Raw genomic sequence first — 14,776 nt, 5'->3', positions numbered from 1 at the left:
ATACGATAGAATTCAAGCTCTTTGGCACAGAGTTGTCCCAGTGTTGTCCTTGTGCCTCAGTTTCCAGGCTTTTTGGATGTCCATTGGATAGTCTCTTTTGCCAGAGGTTCATCCTGCCTGCGGGTCCCTCCTTCCACCCACTCTTGACTCCCTCCTGCCATCCTGTGTTTCCTATTTACACTCAGCTCCCCAGTTAGCCTGCACGGCTCAAGACCGTCAACACTAGACCTGCCCTTTCCATTGCTCTGTATCCAGATTGTTGCCTGACGCACAATGAGGTCCTTGGTCAGAATTTACCCAGTAAGGGTGCCTGGGTGGCTCAGTCCATGAAGCGTCTGCCTTTGGCTTAGGTTATGATCCCAGGGTCCTGGGTTTGAGTCCCATGTTGGGTTCCCTGCTCAGTGGGGTGTCTGCTTCTCCCTCTACCTGCTGCCTACTGCTTGTGATCTCTCTCTCTCTTTTGGATCTATAAAATCTTAAAAAAAAAAAAAAAAATTACCCAGTAAATGAAACAAAGAGCAAGTTGAATGTGGAGGTGAATAGAGTTGTGTTTCAGGAGTTGTTGATCCACAGTGCTCATGCAAGACTCTTAATATATACCAAACTTTAGATCCACAAATGCCTCTTTCTCTCATACCACTGGTGACAAACCTGCTTATGTCTTTTTGCCCTTGAGTTTTGTTGTTTACAGACTCCATGCAAGGGGCCAAGTCCTACAAGCAATGGGAATGAATTAACCACTGCTTTGGCTAATGCCCTTAGTACTGTTTCTCAATTTCTAAAACCAGATTTGAATTCATGTAGTGCCACCCGGACTCCTCCTCCCTTCCCACAAGCCCCAAGTGATGACCTAATGCTTGTCAATGTTTTTGGAATAGTAATGTCAGCATCTCCTAAAATATTTTGGTTCTTACTCATAATGCCCAATGTTAACCATTCTCTCCATATAAGAGAAGTCTAATTCATGCAAATATGAGGAAAAAATGCCCGTGGAATTTTTTTCCCCCCTTTAAGATATTTATTGGACCTGAGGAAAGACAGGGAGGGGAGCTTGGGCCCCCACACATTTATTTTTTCCCCACAGTCTCAGTTTTTGAGTCTTCATGGAGTACGTTTATTTGAAAGCTGTTACTTCTCAAGGATTCTGGAGATGGATGGCACTGGGCTGTGATGTGTGTAGGTAGGATTGGCTCTCCACTTAAGATAGAGTGCCCTTTTTTGGGTTGTTGTTGGCACTTTGTTGGATTTTATTGAGAGATTTGTGCAACAAATGGGCTACAAATGTCTATAGGGCTAGTTCTCCCCACTCAGTCATTTGTCTGTGATTTTTGTCACTGTGATAATCTGATTGTAGACATTTGGTCTTTGTCCCTGCCACTGAGCTCTTAAAACCCTTGGAATTTCCTTGGTGATAAGAGTGACAAAGGTGGCTTTTGTTATGTGAAGAGATGACTTTGGGAAACACCCTAGAGGCAGGGGCTGGTTGCCTGGGAACCAATCCTATAATTGGAGGGTTAGAATTCTTGGTCCTTTTGCAGAGGGGTGGAGGGGCTAGAGGCTGAGTTAATCCCCAGTGGGCGGTCATTTAATCCTGAAGCTTCCTTGAAACCACAGAAGTACAGTGTTTGGGAGCTTCCAGGATGAGGAGCTTGGGGAGATTTGGGGGGAGTGGATCACTTGGAGAAGACCAGATGGCCAGTTCTCAACCTTCCCAACACCTGGTGCTCTGTGTCTCCACCATCTGGCTTTTCCCAAGTTTTATCTCTGTATAGTAAACCCATGACCCAGTGAGGAACATGTTTTTCTGAGCTCTAGGAGCCCCTTTGCCAGATTATTGGGACCCAAGGAGGAGAGTTTGGAACCTCTAACCTATAGCAGCTCTACCAGACACACAGAACCTGGACTGCGATTGGCATCAGAATTGTGTGTGCTGGGGGAGTATTGAAGGGTGCACCCTTCCCCCTGTGAGATCTGCTGTCTCCAGGTGTAGACAGCGCCAGAATGGAGTCGAAGTGTAGGACACACAGCTAGTGTCATAGAATTGCTCGGTGGTGTGGGGAAAAGAACAACAATGCATCTTGGAATTGGGAGCAGAATGATAGACACCAGGTCCCAATTTTTGTATAAATAAACCTACCGGTGGATGAGATGCAACTCCCCTGGAGCCCAGTTGATGGACTCCAAGATCATCAGCCCCACTCCTGCCCGAATCTCCTGATCTCCACCCATCCTGTCTTGGGGATTGACGCATTCCACTTGGTTGATTAATCCCCACTCCCCTGGCCCATTGTCATCTCCCCCATGGTGAGTTATCTCCCATGCCGTGGAAGGGTGAAATTAGGTTGCATTCCAACATGGCTGATGCATTGTTCTCAAGCGTTGAGAAAGGATCAGAGTAGATTATTATTTGGGCTGTGGATCAGTAGGAGTGGCTGTAGAATATATCCAGAAAATGGGTGCATACTAATTTGTGAGTGTGCGTGTGTGTGTGTGTGTGTGTGTGAGCACATGCATGTACCTAATGTATTTGAGTGGATTCTGCAGGATTCTGCATATTTTCCTACCTTTCCAGTGAAATTCAACAAAACTGCAGAAGACGGTAGTTCTTTGACTTAGTTTTGACCATTGGGGGTCATTTCCAGGGCTCCATGCTGCCCCCAAATTCTGGAACACCAGGCCTTTTCTGGGCAGTTCTAGCTCAATTTGGCACTCCTCCTGTTCAGCAGTAATCTAGAACGTTCCCCAGCCTCCAGAAAGGTTCATTCTATAAGTTCACCACTCCCGTGCTATTTGGACCCTAGAACATAATTCCCCACCAGAGTGGTGAAGTCCTTGTTGGATTCCAAGCTCCCCCAGGAGAGCAGAGTATGGCCACCGTATGCTTTTGAAGTACTGGGCATTTATATGGAAGCATTGCGGGAAGGAAACGTTCCTGTCCTACTAATTAAGAAGCTGAGCCTGGGGCAGAAAGGAAACACCCCTCCGGGCTTGAAATGGTCGGAAGCCTGTGGCTGGTCACAGAGGCTGTGTAACTGTAAAAGATTTGTCCAGGAAGTGGCAGTAGCAACCAAAACCCCCAAAGCAGCGTTCCTGCTTCCTGTATCCGTTCGTGCCTCCAGACCGCAAATCTTGAGCGTTTGGAGCTGCCAGAAGCAAGAAGGGGAAGCAGGACACAGATGCAAAGCCTTCGGTAACCGAAAACAGGGACCTCCGGCTGCTTAGTAGGTTGGAGAGACGATGGTGTTTGTGCAAAAAGCCCATTGGTGGGTACGTGTCTTCCCAAACAGCAACCCCGAATGAGTTCCACGTGCATTTCATGAAAGCCTCTTGCACATCTGACCGGTGTTTTGCTGATACATGGAAACACCGTGATTAGCAAACCAAACATCCTTTTTTTAACTGATTTCCTTGAGCGGAGCAGAGTTTTTCATTTCTGTGGTGGGGATTTTTTTCCTCTTGTTCGTCATGTTTTTATTACTTACCCTTACCTGACATGCCTCTTGATCACTGGATAGGCTTACCCCTTTATGGTTTCCCTTCCAGTTCATAGTCATGTCGTGGCAAGCTGTCCTTCTCCCCCCACCCCATTTTACTTTATTTCATTGGAGTGGCCCATCCCGGCAGGTGAGACCCTCTGGTAGAGCAGGTGCCATGACCATCCTCCCACAGGGATGGCTGGTTCTCTGGGCATAATTGTATTTTTTGGTGAAAGCTTATGGGGAGTCAACTCTGCAGGGAAGAACCCTAGTGTCCTGATCCCAGAAGACACCAGCAGGAGCCTTACAGTATAGACACGCTAGCATGGCCATGCTTAGCGTCCTGTGCGTCCCCCATCCCATGGGGCGGCTTTTACTGGGGGACACCTACGTCCTCTCCATAATGCAGAGCGTAGTAGCAGACCTCGTTTCTCTTCTCCCCAGCTCTCCTGTATGACAAAGTATTCCTCCTCCATCACCGCTGGCCTTCCTGCAATGTGTTTTTTACTGTTTCCTTTGGCCAAGACTTCTCAAAAGCAGACAGGACCTGGTGTCTCTGTCACACACGCCCCCCCCCTCCCCACCACCGCTTCTCCTGACTGTAACAGAGCTCTGAGTGTCTTTGCAAGGGCAAATCGCCTCTCCTGACTCTCTGGGACATTACCCAGGCCGGTGTTTGGGTGGCGGTCTGTTCATATACTGGATATTTCCAGTCTCGATGACAGGGTTGGGTTGCTGAACCAGGGGTGATTCCCCAAGATGTGCATGAATTTTCTTGCTACCGAACAAATCCCACAGACTGAGGGGCTTGAACAACACACATTTATCTCCTGTAGTCTTGGAGGCTGGGAGTCTGCGTTCCAGGTGCGGCCGAGGGCTGGTTCCTCCTGAGACTTTCCTCCGAGGCATGTAGACCCTGTGTTCGCCTTGTGTCTTCACAGGGTCATCTGTCTGTGCATGTCTGTCCATCTCCTCTTTTTATAAGGACCCCAGTCCTGTGGCATCAGAGCCCACCCTGCTGACCTCATTTTACCTCCGTCCCCTCTTCAAAGACCTTATCCCCTTGTATGTTCCCATTCTGAAGTCCTACAGAGTACGGCTTCCATGCATCATCTTGGGGTGAACCATTCAGCCTGTAGGCTGAGATTTTTTTTTTTTTTTAAGATTTTCTTTATTTGAGAGAGAGTGCAAACCCAAGCCCATGGGAGGGGCCAAGGGAGAAGCAGGCTCCATCCCAGGACGCTGAGATCATGGCCTGAGCCCAAGGCAGACCCTTCACCAACCGAGTCCCCCAGGAGCCCTCTTGGTTTTCTTGCTGCTGTCTATTAACCTCTATCTCTAGCAGATTTTAACATCCGCTTGCTTGCATACTTTAGCGTCCAGAGCTCAGCGTGGACACCCTGGCCCGCGTGGAGGACATCATTAATGTCTGTGGGGCTCACTCCCATGCTGCTGCTGTTCACCCGCAGGTTCTGGACGTGCCACGACGACCGCTTCCTCTACATGCTCATGGAGTTCGTGCCCGGGGGTGAACTCTTCAGCTACCTGCGCAACCGAGGCCGCTTCTCCAGCAGCACGGGGCTCTTCTACTCCGCGGAGATCGTCTGTGCCATCGAGTACCTGCACTCCCGGGAGATCGTCTACAGGGACCTGAAGCCCGAGAACATCCTGCTGGACCGCGAGGGGCACATCAAGCTCACCGACTTCGGCTTCGCCAAGAAGCTGGTCGACAAGTAAGCCGCCATTTTTCCTCCATTCCCACTTGTGTTGGGGTTCCATGGGGACGTTCACTTGTGTTGGACGCCCAACTTATCTACCTCAGCATAATGGCCTGGAGGTCCTTCCACATGGTTGCAAATGGTGGGATGTCCTTTTCCAAGCACAAATAATAGCCCTTGGTCCGTGTAGACCTCGTTTCCTTTCTCCGCTCATGTGTCAGTGGACACGTGGGTTTCTGCCAGGGCCTGGCTGCTGTCGGTAACGCTGTGGTGAGTACGGGGGGCCAGATGTCTTTATGATACTGTTTGCATTTTCTTCATGTCAGTACCCACTTGTGCCGTTGCTGCTCGTAGGGTCCTTCCCTTTTCAGCCTCTTGAGGACCCTCCAAGCCGTGGTCTGCATTTTTGGCTGCCCCAGTTGGCATTCCCGCCAACGTCACGAGTGTTCCCTTTTTCTCCACGTCCTCGCCGTCACCAGTCTTGTCTTGCCTTTTTGATCATCGCCGTTGGCGGGTGTGTGGTGCTGTCGCTCAGATGACTTCCTCTTTTTATCAGAATTAAATACCTGCTTACACTGCGTCAAGGAGCTCTCTCCCCTCTCCTCCTAACCCATTTCCACTCTCAGCAGAAGACCCCTTCCAGCACTTGGGTTGGATTGTTCCATTTTTTGGGATCCAGCTCCTGGGATAGCTTCCAACATTTTGTCCTGCTGTCTGCTTGCCCCTTCTGAATCCTCATGTCTTATTTATTTATTTATGTATTTTTAAAGTTTTTTTTTTTTTTTTTTTTTTTTTTTAGAGGCAGAGAGCAAGGCAGAGAGGAAGACAGAGAGCAGGAGAGGAAGGGGAAGATTGAGAGAGGGAAACAGATTCTTTGCTGAGTAGAGAGTCCAAATCAGGGCTTAATCCCAGGACCCATGGATGGGGACTTGAGCCAATGGCAGGTGCTTAACCAACTAAGCCACCCAGGTGCCCCATGCTTTATGCTTTATAAAAACTTCTTCCTGGGGAGTCTGGGTGGCTCAGTGGGTTAAGCTGCTGCCTCCGGCTCAGGTCATGATCTCAGGGTCCTGGGATCAAGCCCTGCATCGGGCTCTCTGCTCAGCAGGGAGCCTGCTTCCCTTCCTCTCTCCCTGCCTGCCTCTCTGCCTACTTGTGATCTCTCTCTCTCTCTGTCAAATAAATTAAATCTTAAAAAACAAAAAAACAAAAAACCAAAAAAAAAAACTTCTTCCTGTTGTTCCTCATTGCCTTTTGGGAGGGGTCCAAGGTAGACATGACCCTTTCACCATCTTTGACAAGAAGAAATTATGCATGAGGTCGTCTTGGTGGGCTCATCTTGGGGGACTCAGTCGGTAGAGTGTGCACGTCTTCATCACGGGGTTGGGAGTTTGAGTCCTACGTTGGGCATACAGCTGACCTCAAAATCTTGAGAAAAGAAAGTAGACTTTTAATAAGACAGCCTACCTCATTCAGCATATGTCACTTTAAGATAATGTCCCATCTTGGTTTTTATTTCTTAGAGTGACAAAACACTGAAAATGTCTTCTTGCCAACCAAGTAGATTATCCGTTTACTGTTTTTCTCTATCACTGAAGGCAGGGTCCATACCCCGTGCCCACAGATTTCTATGTCAGCTGGGTTCTCTAATGTCAATTGGTAACCCTGGGCTCACGGGAACAGATGTTCTCACCATCATTTGCCCTGGTGGATCTCATCACGAATAGTCCTATAAAATGAAATCTTAACGGCGTTGGGGCATAAAACGTCTTCTTCATGTCCTTTGTCCAGTAGTCCAGACTGCCCTTGGACTCTGGGAGAATGTTTCCAGGGAATGTGTATGATTTAAAATACGTAACCTTCAGCTTCAGTGAGGCTGATGCAAAGTTGTTAAGTGTTGATGTCTATGGGTCTTCCAATATCATGGTCTATAGGGAACGTCTCCCTACATTAGGAACAGTTTGGCCTTTGTGTAGAGAATACACGGAAAATTTAAGATTGTAAATCCCATGCATTGAAGCCCAGAGTGCCCATGAAGCCCTGGGCGCTTGTCTTGGGTCGAAAAGTTGGCTTTTTGAATGGAGTTCTTCATTTTTTAGTCCAAAGACATGACCTACGGGAAGAAGAGGAAAAAGATGGGTTTCAAAACTGTCTCATATGCTGTAGAGACCTCTCATCACGTCCTATGTTAGTTTTCTAGGCTTTTGTTTCTTTTGTTTTTTGAATTATTTTGCTGTGTTATTTTATTATTATTATTTTTTTCCCCTCCACTAAAATGTGAGTCTTCTTTCCTGTATTCACCGTTGGCTCATCGGTCGCTTGGTACAATTAGGTGGGGAAGAGAGTCACACACCCAGACAGAGACAGAGGGAGACAGGGCTGTCTTTCACTGATACCATTACACCTACACGTCCTAAAATATTCCACGGAAAAGGCTCAAGACACATGTTCTGTTCCCCTGAACACACTGAGTAATTTATGGTCGTAAAATTAACCGTAGAGCAGTGCCATCCTGTGCAATTACAATACACACCTCATGTAGGATTTAAACTCCTCACGAAGCTGTGTTTTAAAAAGTAAATATGTCAGGGCACGTGGGGGGCTCAGTCGGTAGAGTGTGCACATCTTCATCACGGGGTTGGGAGTTTGAGTCCCACGTTGGGCATACAGCTGACCTCAAAATAAGATCTTGAGAAAAGAAAGGAGACATTTAATAACATAGCCTACCTCATTCAGCATAGGTACGATACAAGTATTTCCGCATATAATTCCTACGAAAATTGAGAGGATTTACATGAATTTCTGCTGCTAAGTGCTTGAAATCCCTTGTGCATTTTATCTGTATGGTGCATCCCTATTAGGGTCCAATAATTTCATCAGAAATACTTCATCTTATTTGCATGTCCATAATATTTACAGCCAGAAAAACAAGACTCACATGCCCAGGCTCTCCGAAAATACCGGAAGCTTTCTCCGTAACTGCAACAAGTATTGGGTTTTAAATGTAATTTTAAATTAAGTGCAGGTTAAAATTTTAATTCCTTAGTACATTGTAAGTGTTCCAAAAGTACATACGGCTGGTGGCTCCCATGCTGGACAGGACGATCTAGAAAATACACTTGTTTGGGGCACCAGGCTGTCTCCGTCCACACAGAGCGTGTGACTTTTCATCTTGGGGTTGTGATTTCTAGCCCCACACTGCGTGTAGAGATACTTAGTAAAAACAGAAGTTTTAGGGATTCCCGGGTGACTCATGGGTTAAGCAACCAACTCTTTTTATTTTTATTTTTTTTTAAGATTTTATTTATTTGACAGGCACAGCGAGAGAGGGAACAGAAGCCAGGGCAGAGGGAGAGGGAAAAGCAGGTTCACCACTGAGCTGGGAGCCCGATGGGGTCTCCATCCCAGGACCCTGAGATCTTGACCTGAGCTGAAACCAGACACTTAACCCACTAGGCCACCTAGGCGCTCCAAGCATCCAACTGTTGATCTCAGCTTAGGGCTTGGTCTCAGGAACATGAGTTCGAGCCCCACACTGGGTATGGGGATTACTTAAAAATAAAAACTAAAAAAAATAATTTTTTTTTTTTTTTGATGACATGCGCTTGGCCAAGGTGATAATTGCATTTCTCGTATTATGGAAACGTCTGCATTAATGAGAAACTTGATTGTGTGGGTGAGCAGTTTTACACAAAGTGACTCATGTCTCTGATGGTTTTAAAGAAAGCGGCCGTCCTAGGGATGCTTTGTGAGGCAGTTAAATTCAGTCTGGTTTTGACCTATAGGATGTCATCCATTACCCTTTCTAAGAATAAAGCACGTAAAAATGAAGTGGTTTTCCATGACCTTAGGAAGGAAGACCTTATTAACACAGAATAATGGGTTTATAATGTCGAGGCTGCCCCCTATTGGCAGCACATGGAATATGGTACGTCTTTTTTTTTTTTTTTTAAAGTCCTTTCAGTTTGAAAGTCTGATTCAAACCCACCAGATGTAAAATATTTCACAAATTCACATGAGGATAAGTTTGGGGATCTGTGTTCCTCTGCACTGAATCTGGTATGTGGATTTAAGATGCAGTGCATGATGGTGAGTTTGTACAAAGCATCAAACAATTAATGAACTTAAGACGTTGAACTTTGGGACATCTGGGTGGCTCAGTCGGTGAAATGTCTGCTCAGGTCATAAACCCAGGGTCCTGGAATCAAGTTCTGCATTGGGCTCCCTGTTCAGTGAGGAGTCTGCTTCTCCTTCTGCCTCTGCCCTTGCTTGTACTCTCTCTGTGTCTCTCAAATAAACATGTGGAATCTTTAAAAAAAAAAAAAAAAGATGTTAAACTTTGGAAAAGAGGCCCCATTAGCATGTTGATATCTTGCTTTTTAAAAATTTTTTGTTTTAATTTTTGACCTATTACTTTTAGAAAGAACTTCATTTTTTCACCGTTTTGTCAGTTGCAAAAACAATTCCCTCTTTCTTTTTGTGTATTTTTCTTGGTTTGCTTGATGAGGTCTCTCCGTTCTGGGCCAGTGCAGGTGATGTGATGCCCGTGGGTACATATGCCCGGCCTCCTGTCCAGTTCAGGATTCCAACAACTGACATGACATTTCCATAAACATGGAAAGAAAACGTCCCCAGAAAACATATGGAACCAAACAGAGCTTCATCTCCAGTAATATTTTTGAACACATAATTGACATAATTGAGAAAAGCACATTTTTTTTTTTTTAAACAGCAGGGCACACAATGTGGTTAAACACCTTAAAATTCTGTATTCTTCCCTCTACCAATCATACTCATTTGCTCATGGTAACTCCAAATGTCATGTTTTCCCTAGGTTCTGGATAACGGATGGATTTTTCCTCATCCAACATAATCTTGTGGAACTCTTGTTTAATTACAGTGACTGCTCCTTTTCTTGTACAGAAGTATTTGGCACACACACGTGCTATTGTGCACCTAGCCTGCATAACAGAGTAAGGGACACACTGGGGTTATTTTTCATTTTCTAAAATGATTAAAACAAAAGCAGCAATACATTTAATTTAGTTATTCTGTTTTTTTTTTTTTTTTTTTTAAATTTAAATGAGACATTGAATGCTATCCTTTAGATTCTCATACCTGGCCTCTCGCCAGGGATAAACAACATTGCACCCCATCTTTGACGACTGTTACTTAATATTCTCAAACATCCACAAAAGCAGAGGATAGTTTACCTGAAATCCTGTGTGCTCATCACCCAGATTCAGTAGACATCAAAGCTCTGGCACCTTACCTGACTCTTTATGTCTCCCAAATTTCCATCCTTGGTATTATTTTAAAGCAAGTGCCCACCGTGCTCTCATGGATAATGATTTAAAGAAGTAATAATAACATCAGTGCCATGATTGCATCTTACAGAATATGAGAAAAAAATTCCTTAAGATCATCTAACATCCAGTCAATACTCAGATTTCCCCCAAATCTCAAAAGTGTCTTTTTTTTCCCCATAAACAAAGATTTAAGCAAGGTGTCTACGTTGCATTTGGCCGGTTTGTCTCCAAGCTCCATTAAATCCATTAACTACCATTTCAGCTTTCCCACTGGACCAATGCCATTTATTTGTGAAATAACTGGAGTTGAGCCCCATAGGAAGCCCCGTGATCTAGATTGGGTGGGTTGCTTCTTCATGGTGTGCTTTGCCTTGTTCCTCTGTCCTCGGTGTTTCTTGTGAGCTAGTGGTTAGATCTTTGAACTAGATTAAATTCAAACTCATTGGATCCTCCCTTCTGTTCCTTCCTTTCTTTTTGGCTTTTGAGAAACAGACGGTGATGGGTTTCTTGTTGTTCCTTTTGCCTGATAGCAAGAAGCATATAGTAGGTGCTTGTCCTTTTGTATGTGGGTCCAAGGGTTGTTCCCTGCCCACCCTCCCTCCCCACTGTCCACTCTGTCAGCATCACCGGGTGATCTGTGGTCTTATCTTAGGTTCCACCAGAGGCACTGCTTGTGCCCCCATTCTGAAAGAAATGACAAAATGCTGATGCTGTCTCTTGGCTAGTCCTTTTGCATTTCTCAGGTGGAAGTTGTCTATAAAGAGCCCCTTCCCCTCATCACTCATTGGGTGACATTCCAACACTGCCCTTCATGAGAGCAGGGAGGCTGTCCTGCATTCATTCAGCTTATTTAAGGGTTTCCGGAGTAATGACCTTGGCCCTTAGTGACCTCAAATGGGGCGATTGCATTTTTTTAAAAATACTGTTACCACTCAGAAAACACACAATCGCATGAGTTTTTAATTCAAAGTAATCTTTTTTTTTTTCCCCTCCATGTTTAAATTGCCCTCCTCTTAATAGGGAGTGACCCCATAACGGCTGACTCTCCTTTTGGGTCAATGAAAAGGTTTTTGAACGATCTAGACAGGTTGTGGTTGTGCAACATTCTGAATGCACCAAATGCCCCCAAATGGCTTGCTTTAAAATGGCAAATTTTGGGGGTGCCTGGCTGACTTAGAAGAGTACTCTTCCAATCAGTCACGGCTCTTGGTCTCAGGAATCATGAGTCCGAGCCCACATTGGTTGTAGAGATTAGTAAAAAAAAAAAAAAAAAAAAAAAAAAAAAACTTCAAAAAGTTAATAAAATGGCACATTTTATGTTCTGCGAATTTTGCTTTGATTAAAAAGGCAACAACAGGAGCCCCTGGACCCTTTTGCCAGCATCCCATTGGCTTTGACAACTTACTCGCTTTCATTGACTAGAGGAAGCCCCGGGTTGCTGTATGTGCATCTCCTCTGTCCTGGAGACACCACTTCTTTAAGGAACTCTGGGCACTGTTGGTGGGAAATAGTATTTAAAGACCCCACAAGAGGTGCTCCTCACTGTGGGGGTTTCATTGCTTCTAAGAATTCCTGGGGGACAGAATTAAAAACCACATTTCTTATTTTTTTAAATTTTCAAGAGAAAAGCAAATGATGAGTCCAGACTTCAGTAGTTGTATTTAAGGCCATGGGTTTTTACTTACTTTTAATGAATTATTCTTGTACCTCTTTGCTTACCTGGAAACCCTCCCTACCCACGGCATTTATCACAGAAGCAAGTCCTTACAGTACTGCACACAGCTGACCTTGGTATGCACCCCTGCAGTTGAAATATTCCAACCCAAGATGTGGGTTCCGATGTTTTAATCCCTTTGTTAGGAAACCAGCCAGAGAACCGAGCCCAAGTTAAGTCGTGGAACTGGTGAGGGACTTTGTTTCATGAAAACAAAAACCAAACCTATAAAAGATTGAGTGTTAGATGAGAGCCAGGCTTTGAAATCCAACCCTTTCTCTCCCTCTCATTCATTCCTCTGCCCCAGGGCTCAGCAAAGAACAGGTCATGGGATCTGGCCCACCACTTGTGTTTTGTAAATAAAGTTTTATTAGCACACACTCACACAGTTTGTTTACATCTTGTCTACAGCAGTCCTCATGCTGCAGGATTAGGGTTCTGTGAGCTCTGCCGAGACAGATGGCCAGAGATAATATGTAACCAGATGAATGTGGCTGTGTGCCAATAACACTTTATTTGTAAAGTAAACAAGGGGCTTGGGAGTAAATAGAACAAGACAGCATCCCTTGGCAGACCATTCCATTTTTAAAAAATTACTTTATTTAAATTCAATTAGTTAGGATAGAGTGTATTATTAGTTTCAGATGTCGAGTTTAGCGATTCATCAGTCGCATCTAACACCCAGGGCTCATCACATCATGTACCTTCCTTCATGCCCATCCCCCAGATACAGCCCATCCCCCCACCCCCTTCCCTCCAGCAACCCTCTCGGTTTGTGCCCTAGAGTTAAGAGTCTCTTCATGGTTTGTCTCCCTCTCTGATTTCGCCTTACTTTATTTTTCCTTCCTTCCTCTGCGTTCATCTGTTTTGTTTCTTAAATTCCACCTATAAGTAAAACCATATGATAACCATCTTTTTCTGATTGACTTATTTCGATCAGCACAATACCCTCTAGTTCCATCCACGTTGTTGCAAATGGTGAGATTTCATTCTTTCTGATGGCTGAGTAATAATTCCATTGTGTGTAGGTGTGTGTGTATGGTTATATATGTATAATATATACATATTATATATATATATATATATATATACACACATATGCATATATAAATACACACACATACACACTCACCACATCTTCTTTATTCATCTGTTGATGGACATCTGGGCTCTTGACATAGTTTGGCTCCTGTAGACAGCAGTGTATGCCTTTTATATTTATTTATTTATTGAAGATTTTATTTATTTATATGTTAGAGGGAGAGGGAGAGAGAGCACACACAAGCAGGGGGAGCAACAGAGGGAGAGGGAGAAGCTCACTCCTGGCTGAGCAGGGAGCCTGATGTGGGACTTGTTCCCAGGACCCTGGGATCATGACCTGAGCCAAAGGTAGATGCCCAATGGACCGAGCCACCCAGGTGTCCCAGTGCATACCTCTTAATACCGTTATAGTCTCTGTGCAGTAAAAATATATCATCTGCTCAATATATTCACCATCTGGCCATTTCCAGACACAGTTTGGACTGCAACCCCCAAACTAGACCGTTTGTTGTGTGAGCTGGTTAAAACCAACCAGAAGGTATATTCATCCCACGGATGGTTATGCAGGCACGAAAAGTAACAAAGCCACAAGATCCGTGAACCTGGAAAGCAGTTACCACAAGTGAAATAAGCTGGACACAAAAGGCCATGTAGTGTGTGAGTTCACATATATGAGCTACCTTGTGTTGTCAAAGTGTAGAGCCTGAAGGCAGGATAGATGGATCCAGGGCCATGTCCCCATACTGTCCTGAGCCCTGCCTTTCTGCTCGTGCTGCCTCATGGTGTTCCTGCCTCCCCTCGCACCGGTGTCAGAAACCACCAGTTTACTCCCAGATGCTACGTAGACGCAGCAGGGGTGGGACATGCTCAGAATTGGTCAGACTGTCTGCTTCTCTCACACGAGCGTGCATGCACATACACACATACACACTATTTTAGAGCTTATCCACCCCACGTCTTCATCGTATGGATGAGAAAACAGAAGCGCTGAGGGGAAGATGACTTGCCCACATTCCCACAACTGCCGGGTGATGGTACCTTGTGACTGCCAGCTCCGATTTCTTTCTGATGTAATGGGAGCATCACATCAGAGCAGGGATGAAGAATGAAGAGGGGAGCTGTGGGGATACTTGCTGCACTAGGGTCGCGATACTGTTGGGCTACTCAGGTCAGGCATATAACTGCCTCTGTCTTTTTTTTTTTTTTTTTTTTTTTTTTTTTTTTTTTTTTTAATATTATTTGTTTGTCAGAGAGAGACACACAGAGAGAGTACACGTGGGGGGAGAGACAGGCAGAGAGAGAAGCAGACTCCCTGCTGAGCCAGGAGCCTGATGCAGGGATTTTGACCGGAGCCAAAAGCAGTTGCTTAACCACTGAGCCACCCAGGCGTCTCGCACCTCTGTATGCCTTGCTTTGCTCATCTGGGAGGTGTGCATTGTTCCCACTTTGTAGGATTGTTGCTAAGAATGGGTGGATCCGCTAATTGGAAAGAAATCCTTCCAGCAGCTCCCTGGCACA

General features: G+C 45.2%; 1 protein-coding gene across 1 annotated transcript in view; it reads left to right on the top strand.

The window, feature by feature from the left end:
* The window catches only part of PRKX (protein kinase cAMP-dependent X-linked catalytic subunit), a 76,957-nt gene that overhangs the window by 37,179 nt on the left and 25,002 nt on the right, over positions 1–14,776 (top strand). Inside the window, exon 3 of the mRNA XM_059156555.1 lies at positions 4,946–5,209. Within this exon, the coding sequence (XP_059012538.1) occupies positions 4,946–5,209 (264 nt within the window). The remainder of the gene's footprint in view (positions 1–4,945; positions 5,210–14,776) is intronic.

This window comes from Mustela lutreola, chromosome X, assembly GCF_030435805.1.
Source record: "Mustela lutreola isolate mMusLut2 chromosome X, mMusLut2.pri, whole genome shotgun sequence".
In the NCBI taxonomy this organism is placed as follows: domain Eukaryota; kingdom Metazoa; phylum Chordata; class Mammalia; order Carnivora; family Mustelidae; genus Mustela; species Mustela lutreola.
The sequence above is the reverse complement of the archived record's forward strand: the minus strand, read 5'-3'. Positions and strand labels throughout refer to the sequence as shown.